Source organism: Ornithorhynchus anatinus, chromosome 10 (assembly GCF_004115215.2).
Source record: "Ornithorhynchus anatinus isolate Pmale09 chromosome 10, mOrnAna1.pri.v4, whole genome shotgun sequence".
NCBI lineage: Eukaryota > Metazoa > Chordata > Mammalia > Monotremata > Ornithorhynchidae > Ornithorhynchus > Ornithorhynchus anatinus.
The window spans coordinates 33,708,251-33,728,655 of NC_041737.1; the positions used below are offsets into that span (position 1 = coordinate 33,708,251).

At 46.7% G+C, this 20,405-nt stretch overlaps 1 protein-coding gene across 1 annotated transcript in view; it reads left to right on the plus strand.

Annotated features, from left to right (window-relative positions):
* DOCK4 (dedicator of cytokinesis 4) overlaps positions 1–20,405 on the plus strand; it is a 348,354-nt gene that overhangs the window by 211,472 nt on the left and 116,477 nt on the right. Inside the window, 3 exon segments of the mRNA XM_029072864.2 lie at positions 1,862–2,024; positions 7,525–7,631; positions 11,003–11,159. Coding sequence (XP_028928697.1) covers positions 1,862–2,024; positions 7,525–7,631; positions 11,003–11,159 — 427 coding nt within the window.

A 20,405-nucleotide genomic window follows, 5' to 3' on the forward strand; every position in this document is an offset into this window, starting at 1 on the left:
TTAACATAAAATACATTCCCTACCCAAAACAAGCTCACAGTTTAGAGGGGGGACAGATATTAATATAAATAAATAGATAAATAAATAACAGATATATATAGATATGTACATATATGTCATAGGGAAGGGAGAGAGGATGAATGAAGGAACAAGTATGAGTGGCGCAGAAGGGAGTGGGAGAAGGTGGGGGGGGCTCAGTTAGGGAAGGCTTCCTGGAGGAGATGTGCATTCAAAAGGCTTTGAAGTGGGGGAGAGCAATTATTTGTCTGATTTGAGGAGGGAGGGCATTCCAGGCCAGAGGTAGGATGGCATTTTCTTCCTTCCCCTGCCCTTATTTCCTTCCTTCACCTTCCTTCACCTTCCTTCACCTGCCCTCAGTTATCTACCCCCAAACAAGGGCTTAGTTCCCCTTTTCAACTGCCCAAAGTGCTCTTTGATCAACATAATCACTAGTTTTTTAGCCTCAAAAGAATACCATGTCTAAAAATTCCCGTTTGGTATTTTGTGTCAGAGCACACTTCCTGGGCCACATTTCCATTCAGCCTGGAGAAGAGCAGACATGGCGGAAACTTTCGATGCTGTATTGTGGGGGTGGACTGCCTGCCACCCTTACCTCAGCTCCAAGGCTCACACCTCCCGCTATGGCTCACACCTCCCGCTATTGATGGACCTTGATGGCCGGCAGGTTCCAGAATTGTTGCTTCGTGTACCTGTTTCATCCCCGACTTGGAGTATCTGGAGACTTACTATTGATAGGATGGTGACAGGGAATTTGGGGTTTCCACTGAGGAGCGCAAAAGACAAAAAGGGCTTATACAACAGAAGGAAGGATTTAGGCTAGCTATGAGAAATGACTTCCTGAATCCAGTTGGTGGAGTGATGGTGGATGACCATGGAGATGCTGGATTCGCTGCTCCCAGAGCTTCTAGGAAAAAATGAGTCTGGGTTCCAGGGAGGGAGGAGGACTGGCTCAAAGGGCAAGACCTTTCCTGCTATGGGTATCCTAAAAACCCACAAGTCATCGACTGAACCCCAGGGTGTAGGTTAGCTGTTTTTTCACCATTAATTATACTAAATTTAACCTCAACAATCCTGTCTTTCTCTCCATCCCTCCCTCCAAAATGAGAGTGATTGCTGGCACCTTTTAGGCTAATTGTTCCCACTGAGTGCCATGTTTCTGTGATGGCTTTTTTTTTAGTGGATTTCCTCTGCCACACAGTGCATTTTTCGTTTTCATTTTCCACCAAGATGAACCCTGGCTCTCCCAGGTTGGCACCTGATGTTCACTGAGCACATCAGAAGGAAATTTAAGAAACCCGCAGAGCCACTTCCTCCTGTAATTTGATCTAGGTAACTCAGATATAGAGCATTAGGCTTCCCAAATGCTGTAACAGAGAGGATTCTGTAGGCCAACTGCTGAGCACAAGGAGAATAGTATCCTTGGCTACACTGCCCAGGAGAGGGTCCGTGAGTGAGGACTGTTTCAGTTGAGCCCCTTCCATGGCTGGAACTCCAGAACCAGGTGAAGTATTTGGACTGAAGCCCAGTCAAGTCAAGCCTGCCCCCTCCCCACAACACACATACACACACACACACACACACACACACACACCCCCATAAGTGTCACCATATGTGCCCCCTTAGTCCTGATTAGCTGACTGGGCACAGGCCATCCATTTCCAGGATGCAGGGTAGCAAGCCTCTGGGGGCCCAGAGCAGGCTTGAGCAATGGAGAAATGAGTTTTTAATTTCCCAGGATGGAGCCCACATGATTCTGGGTCCCCAGGAGAAGCAGCCACCCCGTTGCCTGTGGAAACCCTCAGAAAAGCCCAGCTGCCAACCCATTTGTCTTCTACACTAGGATTTCATCTCCTTTGGCTCTGGAGAGCCTCCGGCCAGTGAATTCCACTCCTTCGTGCTGTACCACAACAACAGCCCCCGCTGGGCCGAACTGCTGAAGCTGCCCATTCCTGTGGATAAATTCAGGGGCTCTCACGTCCGCTTTGAATTCCGCCACTGTTCAAGTAAGAGCCATGTACTGGGATAGGGTGGAGCAGGTATCATATTGCTCTGAGAGTCTGGGGCAGCAAGGAGCTGGGCAAGAGGGAAGGACAGGATGACCTGATGAGCAAGGCCCTCTCTGTTTGGCCTGGGGACCCCTTGAGGGGTGGAGAGGGTCATGGCCTCTCCTCTGGGGAAGGGGCCATAGGGGTATATTTCTGTGTGAGCTCCAGAAAGCATTGTCTGCAGAAACCCTAGTCTGTCAGCTTCATCAGGTGAAGAAGTAGAAATGGGAGGACACCCGGTATAGCTTAGCTTTCCGTGGCCAGCCCAAGGGGACTGTATCATTCCTAGGGTAAATGGATGGGGGACTGGCCCCCACAGTGTCAGCAGCCCCAGGCTTACTGTGGACACCATCTGGAGAAGTGCCATTTCTGTTCTGTTCCAAAAAGGTCTAGGCCACAGTTTCCCCCTAAGACCACATTGAGACAGAGGAGGAAGTAGAGGAGCCACAGGGACCCTGAGTAACTCCAAAACCAACCTGACTTTTGCATCAGTTTTTAGGAACAAATAAGATTCATCTTTCCATCATGAATGAAGTCACATAACCCTGCAGCCCCAGCTTGGGTCCCAACCTGCAGGAAAGCCCAGGACTTTGACCCAGGGGCCTCTCCCCTCACTCTTCCTGCTGTCCCAGGCTAAGGCTGCTGCCTGGAGACTTTGGGAGAGCAGCAGGCATGAAAAGGTCGTTGATTTTCAGGGTCTTAGTCTGGGAGCCCCATGTGGGGCAAGGACTGTGTCCAACATGATTATTTTGTAACCACCCCAGTGTTTAACAAAGTACTTGGTGCCAAGTAAGCACTAACAAATACCACTATTATTATTATTATAATAATCATTATCCTTATAATTACTGTTACAACTATTCTCAAGTCAACCAAGGAACTCAGTTTGTTAGGGGATAGGTGTGCATGAGACAGACCCAAGGCTGGAGCAATTTTTTTTTCCTTGATTAAAACACAGACTTGCCAGACAGATGCTGTGGGAATCTTAAACTGCCCTACAGCCTCATGGGAAATGTTGTCCTTTCCCCACTGCATCCACCCACTCAGAGACACAAGAGCCAGTCTCTGACTTTCTAGTTTCCTTCTTTTAGCTACATCTCACCCCCTTGGTGCTTGTTCTTAAATTTCCTCCCATCTTTCTGCTTCCATTTGACTTCTCTACCCTCCCTCTGCTGTTCCTCATTTCCCATCACTTTACCCTCTTCCAGCCTGAACAGAGAGAGACAAAGGCAGTTTACAATCCTTTCCAGCCCCTACACTTCCAGATTGCAGCAACAGGCCAGGTTGAACACCCCTTGGACCAAAGAAAGATCACATGGTTGAAAAATACCCTCTCCCCTCAGCCCCTCTGAAGCATCTCTGAGGTAAACTGGTGGCACTGTAATCATATAAGTACCAGAAATATGACAAACTAGTGATGAAGAAATGAAAAAAATGTTAAAGTTATGTGAAATAATGATAATGGTAAAAAACCTTCAGAAAATGGGAAGCTGTGTCTGTCAACCTCCATTATCAGTAAGAGAGATTTCCAGAATTGAGGGGCAAGTGACAGGTACATAGAATTGTTGGGAAAAGATGCCTGGAGGAATGTGTTATTTTTCTACTGAGAAGCTTCTGATTTTAGAGGTTTTCTTAAAAATGTGATTGCCTCAGTTTCAGAGAAATGTGGTGTTGGCATGTGTTTTGCTTTTATCTCCATTATCCAGAAATTTCCAAGATAATTTTATAGGAAGCAAAAATATTATTTTGATTTTCCTTGATGGTTCAGTTTTTAACCTGTTCTTTCTTAACCCCCCCAGCATCCCCATCACCAAAACTTTTCCTGAGGTCACTCAGAGGAAACGCTGTGTGTGTGTGTTGGGGAAATGGGGGTGAAGGTCTGCTGATGGCAGTTTGCAAAGTCCACATTCAGATGAATCAAGAAAAAGCTTGGAAAAACAAAAAGAGTTGCACACATGGGAAGGAGTGTCAGAGATCTCCCTGTTCTCCAGACTGAGGGAAATAGGTTCACTGACAAACGGTGCCCAGATCCAGCTCAGAGAAGAGGATGTGAAAAACCTAACATTAATGGGGATTGTCCCATTTGGCCAGAGATGGTGTCTTAGGAGCCCTAGACCACTCGATCTGCCACTCATCCTGCCTTGGGAACACTGGCACCTCATCTCCTAATCGATTGACAAGCTTCATTTCTGAATTTTTCTTCCTCTCAGCCTTCTTCCCTTGCCTCAGGCTACCCTGGGCAATCCCATGTGGCAGGTGGTGTGTCAGCAAGAAAAGAAGGCAGAGGCAAGGGATTTTTCCAGCTGCCAGATTGGAAATTCATGTTGAGTTGCTACTGGGGCTTTGGCTCTTTTCCCCACAGTTAAAAGCAGGAATCCAGGCAACAGAAGCATTCATTCAATCGTATTTATTAAGCACCTACTGTGTGCAGAGTACTGTCCTAAGAGCTTGGGAAAGTACAATACAATAAAAAGTGACAATCCCTGCCCACAACGAGCTCACAGTCTAGAGGGGGGAGACAGACATTAATACAGATAAACAGACCTCAGTACAAATAAATAAAATTACAAATATATACATAAGTATTGTGAGGCTGGGAAGGGGAAGAGCAAAGGAAGCAAATCAGGGTGATGCAGAAGGGAGTGGGAGATGAGGAAAAGTGGGGCTTAGTCTGGAAAGGCCTCTTGAAGAGTAATTGGCTGGCATTGCAGGACATGGGCTAGGGGTTGGTGGCAAGACAGGTGAGATCAAGTCACAGTGAGAAGGTTAGCACCAGAGGAGCCAAGTATCGGCTGGGTTGTAGAAGGAGAGAAACAGGTGAGGTAGGAGGGGCAAGGTGATGGAATGCTTTAAAGCTAATGGTAAGGAGTTTTTGTTTGATATGGAGGTGGATAGGCAACCACTGGAGATTTTTGAGGAGGGGGGGTGACATGTCCTGAACCTTTCTGTAGAAAGATGATCTGGACAGCAGAGTGAAATATGGACTGGAGTGGGGAGAGGCAGGAGGTTGGGAGGTCTGGAAGCAGGTTGATGCAATAATCCAGGTGGGATAGGATGAGTGATTGTGTTAATATAGTAGCAGTTTTGATGGAGAGGAAAGGATGGATTTTAGTGATGCTGTGAAGGTGGGACCGACAGGATTTGGTGACCATTTCAATATGTGGGTTGAATGAAAGAGAGGAGGTAAGGCTAACTCCAAGGTTATGCTAAGAACAGTTTTGGATGGGCAAACATGGCTTCCCTGCCTTCAAGCCCCAATGGCTTCTCTTGTTCCTCCTTAGGCTTTAATTTCTGTGGAGACCTACAAGCTAAATGATTTAAATTGCAAATCCTTACAAATCTCGGTCGATTATGGCAAAAGAATCAGCACCACGGACAGCAGTTGTCAATCTCACAAATTCCTGAGCAAAGCAAGAAACCCCAGACAGGGTCACAGTCTCACAGAAAGCAACCCTGATGTGTAACCCCAGCATAAAGCTTTACAGTCCTTCAGCACTGAGTTCCCCAAAGGGTTTTAGCAATGAACCAAATCCCCTTTTATTAAAAATGACAAGGCATTAAGAAGCATGTGGTTTTATTTAGGGGGCGGGGGGTGTTTCTGAGCAGATTTTTTTTTTTTCCTGAACAGATTCTGTCAAAGCCTCATGTACCAAAGAAGGCCCTTTAAACTAAGGTTATGTTGCTAGTGCTTTGAGCAGGTTCACCTTCCAGGTCTCAGAAAGTCTTAGAGTGCTATAAAATGGCTTCCTTTCTTCTGTAATAGTGGTTCTTTACAACTTTGATCACTGATCATCTTTGTCTTGCCATACAACTGCTATAACCATCCAGGCAATGTGTATATTACAAGGCATTAAAAATCACAAGCCAGGAAATCTTTTGCCCAAATCAAAAGTTTCACTATTCTTAATTCTCTGCTTATCTAGAAAGTTCTCCCCTGCCAACATTGCTTGTCTTTATGGCTTTAAAGATAAGGTGTATTTGTATCTCCCAGTTTTGTTCCTGTTTAATTAAGTAAGTGCTTGGGTACTTTGATCCCAAAGCCCAACCACCACCCACAATCCCATTTTAGCATCCTTTGATTCCAGGGGCCCTGCCAGCATTTCAGAATAGTTCTAGGGTTCATAAGCAATTCGTTGAATGGGGCATAGTAATGAGGATGCTGATAATAACCATAATGAAAATAACAATAGAATTAAACACTCACTATGTGCTAACCACTGCACTAAGCACTGTGGTTAATACAAGATAATCAGGTTGGTCACAGATTCCTATCCTACATGGGGTTCATAGCCTAAGTAGGAGAGAGAACAGACATTTCATCCCCACTTTACCAAGGAAAAAACTGATGCAAGGAGAAGGGAAGTGACTTGCCAAGGTGAGGCAGTGGTCAAGCCAAGAATAGAGCCCAGGTCCTCTGACTTCCAGGCTTGTGCTTCTTTCATTAGATCTTTTCACACTGCTGTGTTTCCAGTGTAGCCAGGCCAATAAGTCTATGACATCTGTCAGACCCGTCTCTCCCCACAAAGGGCTTCCTTTTCTTTCTTCTCCAGATGACTCAGAGCACCAGTCCAAAGCATGAACACCATCTAGTGTTAAATTTTCAGAGAAGCCAATGTTAGGGAAAGCAATCACTGTGCATCCAGAGGGGCCAGTTCTCTCATCGCCTTTCACAGGGATCCATAGTTTACAACAAGCCTGGTTCCCTTGAGCCCGCTCTACTGGAGGGGAGGAATCTGGCCCCTTCAGGATGGGCCGCCTCTGGGCAAGAGAGGCCATTTAGTTCATTAAAGCTAGCCATAATAATAATAATAATAATTATGGAATTTGTTAAGCACTTACTATGTTCCAGGTACTTTCTAAGCGCTGAGATGGATATAAGCAAATCAGGTTGGACACAGTCCCTGTCCCACGTGAGGCTCACAGCCTCAATTCTCATTTTAAAGATGAGATAACTGAGGCAAAGAGAAATGAAATGATTTGTCCAAAGTCACACAGCAGATAAGTGGCAGAGCTGGGATTAGAATCCATGACCTCCTGACTTCCAGGCCCATGCTTAATCCACTATGCCATACTGCTTTCCAACCTTGGCTGGGCAATACTTAAGCAGGGCATGGAGGACCTAGCCCTTCCCCTTTCCCTTTCCCTTCCCCTTCCTCTCTGGACCCCCAGGGCCTAGCTGATACTGGAGGGGTATGAGGGAGCAGATTTGTGCTTATTTCCATTCATTGCCTGGGATGATTTCTTCCCCTCAGATGGGTTTTCCCATCCAAACCCCAGTCAACTTCCACTAATGCATTTACTTTTCCAAAGGACCACACTGTCCAGTGAGGTGCGGGTATATGGGTATGTGGGTGGGAGTAAGCATGTGCTATATACAGTTGTGTTTGTGTGGGGTGGACTTGGGCATTTTGTGGCAATTGGCTCCCTATATAGTTCTCATTTTCAACCCATTCCACAGCAAAAGAGAAGGGTGAGAAGAAGTTGTTTGGATTCTCCTTCGTGCCCCTGATGCAGGAAGATGGGCGGACCCTGCCTGATGGCACTCACGAACTCATCGTACACAAGGTAATGGCAGTGCAGTTCCGGGGTCAGTCCTGCCCCTCTAACCTGTCCCCTACACCTGTCATCTCCTGGTAGCGAGAGACAAAGGGTGACCTGCATTTTGAAGTTGCTCTGCAGGTCCCAAAAACAGGTTTACTTGGGGAAAAGATAATGTTGCAGAAAGCTCCTAGTGGAAAAAAAGTTCTTAGGGATATAGATTATAAGCCTCATTAGTGTCAGCCGATACTTTACCTCCTCCTCTGTTCCCCCAACACTTTTACAGGTCCATAAAAGAACTTCTGATGTCCAAACTGGAACTCCTCATCTTCCCACCCAAACCCTGTCCTCTCTGACCTTCCTACCACTGTAGACAGCACCAACATCCTCTCTGCCCCACCAGCCTGTAACTTTGGAGTTATTCTCGACTCACCTCTTTCTCATTCAACCCAAATATTCAGTCTGTCACCTAATTCTGTCAGTTTACCCTTCACATTATAACTAAAATCCACCCTTTCCTCTCCATCCAAACTGCTACTATGCTGATAATAATGATAATAATAATGATGGTATTTATTAAGCACTTACTATGTGCCAAGCACTGTTCTAAGCACTGGGGTAGACACAGGGTAATCAGATTGCCCCACTTGGGGCTCACATTTTTTTAATCCCCATTTTACAGGTGAGGTAACTGAGGCACAGAGAAGTTAAGTGACTTGCCCAAGGTCCCACAGCAGACACGTGGGGGAGCCGGGATTAGAACCCACCTCCTCTGACTCCCAAACCTGGACTCTTTCCACTAAACCACTACTTCTCTATCCAAGCAGTTTTCATTTCCCACTTTGACTATTATATCAGCCTCCTTGCTGACCTCCCTGCCTCTAATCCACATTTCACTCTGCTGCCCAGATCATTTTTCTAAAAAAAAGCATTCAGTCCATATTTCCCCACTTGTGAAGAACCTTCAGTGGTTGCCCATCCACTTCTGCATCAAACAGAAACTCCATTCCGTCGGTTTTAAAGCACTCATTCACCTTCCCCCCTTCTCGCTGATTTCCCACTACAGCACAGCACGCTTATTTCTCTCCTCTAACTGCCATTCTACTCACTGTACCTTGATCTAGTCCATTTTACCTCTGAGCCCTCACTCATTTCCTGCCTTTGGGCTGAAACTCCCTCTGCTTCATATCCATCAGATAATCACTTTACCCACTTTTAAAGCCTTATTAAAATCACATATCCTCCATAAAGGCCTTCCCCAACTAAGCCCTCATTTCTTCTACTCCCTCACCCTTCTGCATCCTCCCTGCACTTGAAGTTGTACCCTTTATTTATTCCACCAGCATTTATGTACATATGTGTAACTTACTTTAATGTCCGTCCCCCCTCTAGACTATAAATAAGCTCCTTGTGGTCAGGGAACATACCTACCAACTCTGTTATATTTTACTCTCCCAGGTGCTCTGCATACTGTAAGCTCTCAATAAATATGAGTGATTGATTAACCGAGATCCATCTATTAAATTATTCACCCAGATACATTTATTACTTGTTTCCAGTGAATGGCTGAGATATTTTTTCCTTTGTTTGGTTCCTGTTCTAAATCTACTTATAAAATCTTCGGTTGTTCTTCAAATTCTAATAAGGAAAATCCCCAACTGGGCCTTCAAATAAGTCCTCAGTCTAGAGATATTTTTGGAAAACATTGCACTCAGTGTGGTCTGCTCCACTGAGGCTTTTTGAGGTTGTCTAAAATGTGGTTTAAATCTTATTCATTCATTCGGTCATATTTATTGAGTGCTTACTGTGTGCAGAGCGCTATATTAAGTGCTTGGAAAGTACAATTTGGCAAAAGAGACAATCCCTACCCAACAACAGGCTCACAGTCTAGAAGGAAGAGACAGACAACAAAACAAAACAAGTAGACAGGCATCAAACAAAATAGGTAAACAGAATTATAGATCTATACACATCATTAATAAAGTAGAGTAATAAATATATACAAATATACACAAGTGCTGTGGGGCGGGGTAGAGCAGAGGGAGGGAGTAGGGGCGATGGGGAGGGGAGGAGAAGCAGAGGAAAAGGGGGGCTCAGTCTGGGAAGGCCTCTTGGAGGAGGTGAGCTCTCAGTAGGGCTTTGAAGGGGGGAAGAGAGCTAGTTTGGCGGATGTGAAGAAGGAGGGCATTCCAGGCCAGGGGTAGGGTATGGGCCAAGGTTCAACAGTGGGGCAGGCGAGAATGATGCACAGTGAGGAGGTTAGCGGCAGAGGAGCGTAGTATGTGGGCTGTAGAAGGAGAGTAGGGAGGTGAGGTAGGTTGGGGCAAGGTAATGGAGAGCTTTGAAGCCAATAGTGAGGAGTTTTTGCTTCATGCAAAGGTTGATAGGCAACCACTGGAGATTTTTGAGGGGGTGGGGTGACAAGCCCAGTGTGTTTTTGTAAAAAGATAATCCGGGCAGCAGAGTGAAGTATAGACTGAAGTGGGGAGAGACAGGAGGATGGGAGATCAGAAAGGAGGCTGATGCAGTAATCCAGTTAGGATGTGATGAGAGATTGTGCCAACAAGGTAGCAGTTTGGATGGAAAGGAAAGGGTGAATCTTGGCGATGTTGTGAAGGTGAGATTGGCAGGTTTTGGTGACAGATTGAATGTGTGGGGTGAATGAGAAAGCGGAGTCAAGGATGACACCAAGGTTGAGGGCTTGTGAGATGGGAAGCATGGTAGTGCCATCTATAGTGACGGAGAAGTCAGGAAGATGACAGGGTTTGGAGGGAAGATAAGAATGTCAGTCTTGGACATGTTGAGTTTTAGGTGGCAGGCAGACATCCGGGTGAAGATGTCCTGAAGGCAGGAGGAGATACGAGCCTGGAGGGAGAGAGAACAGAGGAGGAGATCTAGATTTGGGTGTCATTTGCAGGGAGATAATAGTTAAAACCGTTGGAGAGAATTAGTTCACCAAGGGAATGAGTATAGATGGAGAACAGAAGGGGACCAAGAACTGACCCTTGAGGAACCCCTGCAGTTAGAGGATGGGAAGGGGATGAGGAGCCTGCAAAGTAGACTGAGAATGCATGACCAGAGAGATGAGGAGAAATCTTAGTACAGATGTGTATGAATTTAAGGATCTTTTAAGACCTAATCTGCTTCTGGCAAGCCTTCAAAATGCAACCACTCTTTTAACCTTGAGATCATTTAAGCTGTGTGGCTACTAGCTATTCTAAGACATTTAGGATGTTTTTGTCTTAAATGATATAATCGTGGTGAAATAAATTATATATCTGGCACTTTCATAATGCCAGCTATGACATTGACAGTACTTGCTTACATTTTATATGTGGAACCCTGATTTAACTTGGACAATTCATATGTTTCTTCTTTTTCTTATTTGCTTTTTCCAGTGTGAAGAGAACACGAACCTCCAGGACTTTAGTCGCTACCTCAAACTCCCCTTTTCCAAGGGCAGCCTCCTCGGCAGCAACAGCCTAGCAGGGAAAACCACTAAAGAATCTTTCTGGATAACATCTTTCCTCTGTTCCACAAAGCTCACCCAAAACGGTATGGTGGAACATTGATTGCCAGTAAGGCAATGAGTGTTATTGGATTTTGAGATTCTTTTGTTGATATATCCAATCAGTTAATCAATCAATGATATTTATTGAGCTCTTATTGTGTGCAGAGCACTGTTATAAGTGCTGAGGAGAGTTCAATAGGATTACACAGGATTCCTAATAATAATAATAATAACTGTGGTATTTGTTGAGCTCTTACTATGTGCCAGTCACTGTACTAAGCTACTGGGGAAGTTACAAGCTAGTAAGATTGGACAAAGTTCCTGTCCCACATGGGGCTCAGAGTCTTCATTCCCATTTTACATATGAGGTAACTGAGTCAAAGAGGAAGTCAAGTGACTTGCCTTAGGTCACACAGCAGATAAGTAGAGGAACTGGTATTAGAACCCAGTTCCTCTGAATCCCAGGCTAGGCTCTTTCTACTATGCCACACACCTACCCTCAAGGAACTTACAGTTTAGTCGTGGAGGCAGACATTAAAATTGCCTGGTTGCCTAACAAACTCCGCACGAAACAAAAACTTCTCACTCTAGGCTTCAAGGCTCTCCATCACCTTGCCCCCTCCTACCTCTCCTCCCTTCTCTCTTTCTACTGCCCACCCTGCACGCTCCGCTCCTCTGGTGCCCACCTCCTCACCATCCCCCTTCTCACCTATCCTGCTGTCGACCCCTGGGCCACGTCCTCCCTCAGTCCTGGAATGCCCTCCCTCCTCACCTCCGCCAAACTAATTCTCTTCCCCTCTTCAAAACCCTACTTAGAGCTCACCTCCTCCAAGAGGCCTTCCCAGACTGAGCTTCCCCTTTTCCTTCTGCTCCCTCTGCTCCCCCTTTACCCCCCCTTCACCTCCCCTCAGCTAAGCGCTCTTTTCCCCCCTTTCCCTCTGCTCCTCCCCCTCTCCCTTCCCCTCCCCTCAGCACTGTGCTTGTCCGCTCAACTGTATATATTTTCATTACCCTATTTATTTTGTTAATGAGATGTACATCACCATGATTCTATTTATTTGCTATTGTTTTAATGAGATGTTCATCCCCTTGATTCTATTTATTGCTATTGTTTTTGTCTGTCTCCCCCAATTAGACTGTAAGCCCGTCAAAGGGCAGGGACTGTCTCTATCTGTTACTGATTTGTACATTCCAAGTGCTTAGTACAGTGCTCTGCACATAGTAAGCGCTCAATAAATACTATTGAATGAATGAAAATAAATTACAGATAAGAAAAGTAGCAGAGTATTAGGATATGTGTATAAGTGATGTAGGGGTGAGGGTAGATTGAGTATCGGAGTGCTTATGGTATAGATCCAAGTGTTAGGCAGCACAGAAAGGAGGGAGAATTGGGAGGAGAGGTGATCATTTGCTCAAGGAATGTTTCCTGGCAATGTGCTTTGATGAGGAGAGTGGTGCTCTATCAGATGTGAAGAGCAGGGAGTCCCAGGCAGGAAGGAAGATGCAAGCAGGGGTCAGTGTTGAGAGAGACGAGAGCGAGGCACAGAGAGTAGATTGGCATTAAAGGAGTGAAGCATGCAGGCTGGGTTGTGGTGGGAGAGGATCAAGAACAGATAGTGGGGAGAAGGCTAAGAGAGAAAGAGTTAAAACCAATGATGAAGAGTTTTTGCTTGGTGTGGCAATGGGTGGGCACCATTTGAGATTCTTGGGGAGTAAGGAGATGTGCCCAGGACAATTTTTTAGAAAAATGATCTGAGCAGCTAAGTGAAGTATGTCCTGGAAAGTAAAGAGGCTGGAGGCAGTGAGAGCAATGAAGAGGTTGATGCAGTAGTCAAGGAGCAAAATGATAGTCTTGGACCAGCGTGGTAGCCGTTTGAATGGAAAGGTAAGGGCAGATTCTAGAGATGTAAAGATTGTACCAACAGGATTTGTGACCAACTAAATTGAAGGAAATCAATCAATCATATTGAGTGAGCATTTACTCTGTGCAGAGTACTGTACACACACACACACTCTTGGGAGGGTACATTATAACAGAGTTGGTGGACATGTTCCCTGCCCAAAACTATCTCCAGTCTAGAGGGGTAGACAGACATTAGTATAAGTAAATAAATTATGGATATGTACATAAGTACTGTGAGGCTAAGGGAGGGGTGAATAGAGGGTGTAAATCCAAGAGCAAGGGAGATGCAGAAGGGAGTGGGAAAAGAGGAAATGAGGTCTTAGTCAGGGAAGGCCTCATGAAGGAGATGTGCCTTCAATTAGGCTTTGAAGGTGGGGAGAGTGATGTCAGATATGAAGGAGGACGTTCTAAGCCAGAGGCAGGATGTGAACTCGAGATTGGTAGCAAGATAGATGAGATCGAGTTACAGTGAGTAGGTTGTCATTAGAGGAGTGAAGTGTGTGGGCTGGAATGTAGTAAGAGAGCAGCGAGGTAAGGTAGGAGGGGGAAAGGTGATTGAGGGCTTTAAAACCACTGGTAAGGAGTTTCTGTTTGATGGACAGGTGGACGGGCAACCACTGGAGGTGCTTGAGGAGGGGAAAAACATGGACTGAACAGTTTTGTAGAAAAATGATCTTGGCAGTAGAGTGAAGTGTGGACTGGGGCGGGGAGAGAGTGGAGGTAGAGAGGTCAGCATAGAAGTTGATACAGTAGTCAAGGTGGGATATGGTAAGTGCCTAGATCAGTGTAGTGACAGCCTGGATGCAGAGGAAGAGGTGGATTTTAGCAATGCCGTGAAGGTTGAACTGACTTAATTTGGTGAATTAGAATTTGTTGAATTAGAGAGAGGTGAGTTGAGGATAACTCCAAGGTTACAGGCTTGTAAGACAGAGAGGATGGTGGTGCTGGCTACAATGATAGAAAGGTTGGGAGCTATCAGGGTTTGGGTGAGAAGATAAGGAGTTCTGTTTTGGACATGTTAAGTTGGAGTTGTTGGTGAGACATTGAAGAAGGGATGTTCTGAAGGTAGGTCCTGAAATGCAAGACTCTAGAGAAGGAGGGAGTTCAGGCATGGAGAAGTAGATTTGGGAATCCTCTGAATAGAGATGGCAGTTGAAGCCATGGGAGCAAATGAGTTCTTCAAAGGAGTAGTGGGTGTAGATGGAGAATAGAAGGGGACCCAGGACTGAACCTTGAAAGGCTCTCACAGTTAGGGGGTGGGAGGCAGAGGAGGAGCCCAGAGAAGAGACTGAGAATGAGCAGCTGGAGAGATAGGAGAACCAGGAGAGAACAGTGTCAATGAAGTCAAGATTGGAAAATGTTCCCAGGAGAAGGGGGTGGTCGACAGTGTTGAAGACAGCTGAGAGATCAAGGAGGATTAAGATGGAATAGAGACCACTGGATTTGTGATCTTTGAAAGGTTGGTTTCTGTGGAGTGAAGGGGGCAGATGCCAGAATGAAGGGGTCAAGGAAAGAAGTGGAGGAGAGGAACTGGAAATAAAAGGTGTAGACAACTTGCTCAAGGAGATTGGAGAAGAGTGGCAGGAAGGAGATGGGGTGATAACCGGAGGAAGCTGTGGGGTGAAGGGAGATTTTATAAAGATAGAGGAGACATGAGCATGTTTGAAAACAGTGGGGAAAAGTCAACTGGAAAGTGAACAGTTGGAGATGCTGCTCATGGAGGGAGGGAGGGAGGGGGCATGTGCTCTGATAAGGTGTGATGAGATGGGTTTGAATATGCAGGTGGAGGGCGTGGATTTTGAGAGAAGACAGGAGATCTCCTCTTGAGATACTGCTGGGAAAGATGGGAGAGTTGAAGAAGGGGCAAGATGTTAGAAGTATTGGAGAGGAGTAAGGGCGATCTTAGGGAGATGACACCTGATGATTTCAATTTTCTCACTAAAGTTTGTGGCCAGGTCATTATGGGCAAGAGATGGGGAGGCAGGAGTGCAAGGGGCTTGAGGAGGGAATTAAATGCCTGGAACAACTGGCAAAGGCAATAGGCATGCAAGTCAATAAGAATGGAGAAATAATTTTGCCAGGGAGAAGAGAAGGTAGAGTTAAAGGAAAGAGTTGAGTCAAGGAGATGCCACAGTTGTGAATTTATGAGAGATGAAGGATTGTGGTATTTTCAATAATAATAATAATATTTGTTAAGCACTTAATATTTGCAAAGCACTGTTCTAAGTGCTGGGTGGATACTAGGTGATCAGGTTGTCCCATGTGGGGCTCACAGTTTTAATCCCCATTTTACAGATGAGGTAACTGAGTTACAGAGGTTGACTTGCCCAAAGTCACACAGCTGGCAAGTGGCAGAGCTGGGATTAGAACCCATGACCTCTGACTCCCAAGCCTGGGCTCTTTCCAGAGCTACGCTGCTTCTCTATAGTGATGGGAAAGTCAAGGGGAGGAGAGGTTTGGAGTGGAAAGATGAGGTGTTTTGTTTCCGACACTCTCACTAAGATTTCAGTGAGACATCCAAGTTAGAGATGTCCCAAAGACTGGAGGAAATGTGAGACTACAGAGAAGAGAGGTCAGTGCTGGAGAAGTAAATTTTGGACTTATCCCCGTAGACATATCAGCCAGTTGCTCTTTTAAAGAAGTTGCTCTTCTACTTGTGCTCCAGTATTGCTTTCCTTTGTGGTCAAAATTTTTCAGGAAGTAAAGCAACATCTTCCTAGAGATGGTTATAGAAATATTGTACAATATGGAAATATACAATATTTATTTTCAGAAATATTGTATTTAGTGGTGGAGGTTAATGGATTTTTGGAGCTTTTCATGGGTACCACATAATGCTGGCGGTTGGCTTTCTGATTGATTGTGTTTAGGAAGCAGCTTCATGCCTTCAAACACCTTCTCATATACTCTTCCTAAGTAGGACCACTCTTTGCTCTTTCTTTTGGCTTATTGCAGAAAACAATGATCTTACATTTCTATCCATTTCCATTATGAACCAGTTTCAGCATATGGGCAAACTGCCCAAACTCACCTGGGCTAAGGGTGCCACTTCTGAATTAGTGCAAAGTCTGAATTGAAGGAATGTGTATGAAATGAACCTTGATTGCAGAAAGCACCTTTTGCATGATAGCTGTAAACTTAAAATTTATGGGGTAGTGGAACTGGAAAATTAATTAACAGAGAACTGCCACTTTCCCTCCCACAGAGGGCTTGCTTCAGGGCTCAGTCAATGAGCTGGAGTCTCTCCATCTCCCTTGCGAATGCAAGCCTATATTCTTGGGCAAATTTAATTCCAGTATTTTTGCAGGCTTCCTGCATCCACCTCTCTTCCTCCTTCTCCACAACTCTAAGCCACGGCTTGAAATCCAATGCCCCCACTTCACCACACACCATTCTTCCCAAGCAGGAATGAGGTTTCAGCTAGGAACTGATCATCCAGGCTTTCTTACCTTAGTTGGGGTGCCAAAGCCCAAGGCCCCATAGAGGCAGTCCAGGAAAACAGGAAATGGAATGGCCCTTGTCTGGAAACTTAAGGAAATTCATTCATTCCTTCAATAGTATTTATTGAGCGCTTACTATTTGCAGGCCACTGTACTAAGCACTTGGAATGTACAAATTGGCAACAGTTAGAGACAGTCCCTGCCCATTGACGGGCTACAGTCTAATCGGGGGAGACAGACAGATTTAAAAGCAACAGCAATAAATAGAATCAAGGGCATGTACATCTCATTAAGAAAATAAATAGGGTAATAAAAATATATACAATCGAGTGGATGAGCACAGTGCTGAGGGGAAGGGAGAGGGGGAGGAGCAGAGGGAAAGGGGGGGAAAAGGGGGCTTAGCTGAGGGGAGGTGAAGGGGGGGTTAGAGGGGCAGCAGAAGGAGCAGAGGGAAAAGGGGAAGCTCAGTCTGGGAAGGCCTTTTGGAGGAGGTGAGCTCTCAGCAGGGCTTTGAAGAGAGGAAGAGGATTAGTTTGGCGAAAGTAAGGAGGGAGGGCATTCCAGGACAGCGGGAGGAAGTGGCCCAGGGGTCGACGGTGGAATAGATGAGAATGGGGGACGGACGGCAGAGGAGCGGAGTGTGCAGTGTGGGCATTAGAAAGAGAGAAGGGAGGAGAGGTAAGAGGGGGCAAGGTGATGGAGAGCCTTGAAGCCTAGAGTGAGAAGTTTTTGTTTCATGCAGAGGTTGATAGGCAACCACTGGAGGTTTTTAAGAAGGGGAGTGATATGCCCAGAGCGTTTCTGCAGGAAGATGAGCTGGGCAGTGGAATGAAGAACAGACTGGAGCGGGGAGAGACAGGAGGAAGGGAGATCAGAGAGAAGGCTGACACAATAATCCAGCCAGGATATTATGAGAGCCTTGCCAGTAAGATAGCTGTTTGGGTGGAGAGGAAAGGGCAGATCTTTGTGATATTATAAAGGTGAGACTGACAGGTCTTGGTGACGGATTGGATGTGTAGGGTGAATGAGAGAGCCAAGTCAAAGATGACACCAAGGTTGCAGGCTTGAAAGACGTGAAGGATGGTCGTACCATCCACAGTGATAGGGAAGTCAGGAAGAGGACAGGGCTTGGGAGGGAAGATGAGGAGCTCAGCTTTGGACATGTTGAGCTTTAGGTGGCAGGCAGACATCCAGGTAGAGATGTCTTGGAGGCAGGAGGGGATACAAACCTGAAGAGAGGGGGAGAGGACAGGGGCAGAGATGTAGATCTGTGTGTCATCTGCATAGAGATGATAGTTGAAGCCGAGACAGCAAATGAGTTCACCAAGGGAGTGAGTGCAGAAGATGGCCAAGAACTGACCCTTGAGGAACCCCATCAGTTAGAGGATGGGAGGGGGAGGAGGAGCCTGGGAGGGAGACTGAGAATGAACAGCCAGAAAGATGAGAGGAGAACCAGAAGAGGATGGAGTCTGTGAAGCCAAGGTGAGATAAGGTGTGGAGGAGAAGGGGATGGTCAACAGTGTCAAAGGCAGCAGAGAGGTCAAGGAGGATTAGAATGGAGTAGGAGCCATTGGATTTGGCAAGAAGAAGGTCATGGGTATCCTTTGAGAGAGCAGTCTCGGTAGAGTGGAGGGGACGGAAGCCAGATTGGAGGGAGTCCAGGAGAGAATGGGAGTTAAGGAATTTTAGGCAGCGAGTGTAGATGACTCATTCTAGGAGCTTGGAAAGGAAGGGTAGTAGGGAGATAGGGTGATAGCTGGAAGGGGAAGTGGGGTTGAGAGAGGGTTTTTTTAGGATGGGGGAGACATGGGCATGTTTGAAGGCAGAGGGGAAGAAGCCATTGGAGACTGAGTGGTTAAAAATAGAAGTTAAGGAGGGGAGGAGGGAAGGGGCAATGTTTTTTAAAAGGTGAGCGGGAATGGAGTCCAAGGCACAAGTGGAGGGAGTGGCACTTGCGAGGAGGGAGGAGATCTCCTCTGAGGATTCTGCAGGGAAAGATGGGAAAGTAGGGGAGAGGGTTGCGGGGGGGAGGGAGAAGGGGGAGGGGTGACTTTGGGGAGCTCATACCTGACTGTGTTAATTTTCGTGATGAAGTAGGTGTCCAGATCGTTGCGTGTGAGAGATGCGGGAGGGGGAGGAACAGGGGGCCTGAGGAGAGAATTAAAGGTCCGGAAAAATTGGTGGGGGTGACGGGCATGGGTGTCAATGAGGGAGGAAAAGAAGTTTTGCCTGGCGGAGGAGAGGGCCGAGTTAAGGCAGGAAAGGATAACTTTGAAATGGATAAAGTTGGCTTGGTGCTTGGACTTTCGCCAGCAACGTTCAGCAGCTCAAGCATAGGAGCATAGGAGACGGACAGAGGCAGTGACCCAGGGCTGTGGGTTAGTGGAGCAAGAGCGGTGGAGGGAAAGGGGGGCGAGAGAGTTGAGATGAGTAGAGAGGGTGGAGTTGAGAGTTGTAACCTGATCATCGAGAGTGGGAAGAGAGAACGGGGGGCAAGGTGGAGAGAGATGCTTTTAGAGAGATGGATTGGATCAAGAGAGTGGAGGTCTCTGTGGGGAAGTAGTACAGATTTGCAGGGGGAGAGAGTGTGAGAGAGGAGGCAGGTGAGAAGGTTATGGTCTGAGAGAGGGATTTCAGAGTTGGTGAGGGAGAAGATAGTGCAGCGGTAGGAGATGATGAGATCGAGGGTGTGACCAAGTTGGTGAGTGGACGAGGTATGGTGGAGCAGGAGGTTGGCAGAGTTGAGGAGCAATAGCAGGCAGGTGGCAGAGGAGTCACCAGGTACATCCATGTGGATGTAGAAGTCTCCGAGGATCAGAGTGGGCAGAGAGAAAGAGAGAAGGAAGGTGAGAAAGGAGAAGGTGGTTGAAGAAGTCAGTGGTGGGACCAGGAGGGTGGTAGATGACAGCTACAAGTATCTGGAGGGGGTGGTAAAGGCGAATGATATGGGCTTCAAAGGTGGGGAAGGAGAGGGAAGGGGGAGGAGAGATAGTGCGGAAGCAGCATCTGGGTGAGAGAAGGAAGCCGATGCCTCCTCCCTTTCCGGAGAGTCTGGGGGAGTGGGAGAAGGAAAGTCCTCCGCTGGAGAAAGCAGCAGTGGAGACAGTGTCTTCAGGAGTGAGCCAGTTCATTCATTCATTCAATAGTATTTATTGAGCGCTTACTATGTGCAGAGCACTGTACTAAGCGCTTGGAATGAAGAAGTTGGCAGCAGATAGAGACAGTCTCTGCCGTTTGACGGGCTTACAGTCTAATCGGAGGAGACAGACAGACAAGAACAATGGCAATAAATAAAATCAAGGGGAAGAACATCTCATAAAAACAATGGCAACTAAATAGAATCAAGGCAATGTACATTTCATTACCAAAATAAATAGGGTAATGTAAATATATACAGTTGAGCAGATGAGTACAGTGCTGAGGGGGTGGGAGCAGAGAGGGGGCGGAGAAGAGGGTTTAGCTGTGGAGAGGTGAAGGGGGGGTAGAGGGAGCAGAGGGAAAAAGGGGGGAGCTCAGTCTGGGAAGACCTCTTGGAGGAGGTGAGTTTTAAGTAGGGATTTGAAGAGGGGAAGGGAATTAGATTGCCTGAGGTGAGGAGGGAGGGCCTTCCAGGACCACGGGAGGACGTGGCCCAGGGGTCGACGGCGGGATAGGCGAGACTGAGGGACGGTGAGGAGGTGGGCGGCAGAGGAGCGGAGCGTGCGGGGTGGGCAGTAGAAAGAGAGAAGGGAGGAGAGGTAGGAAGGGGCAAGGTAATGGAGAGCCTTGAAGCCTAGAGTGAGGAGTTTTTGTATGGAGCGGAGGTTGATAGGCAACCACTGGAGGTGTTTAAGAAGGGGAGTGACATGCCTAGATCGTTTCTGCAGGAAGATGAGCTGGGCAGCGGAGTGAAGAATAGACTGGAGCGGGGCGAGAGAGGAGGAAGGGAGATCAGAGAGAAGGCTGAC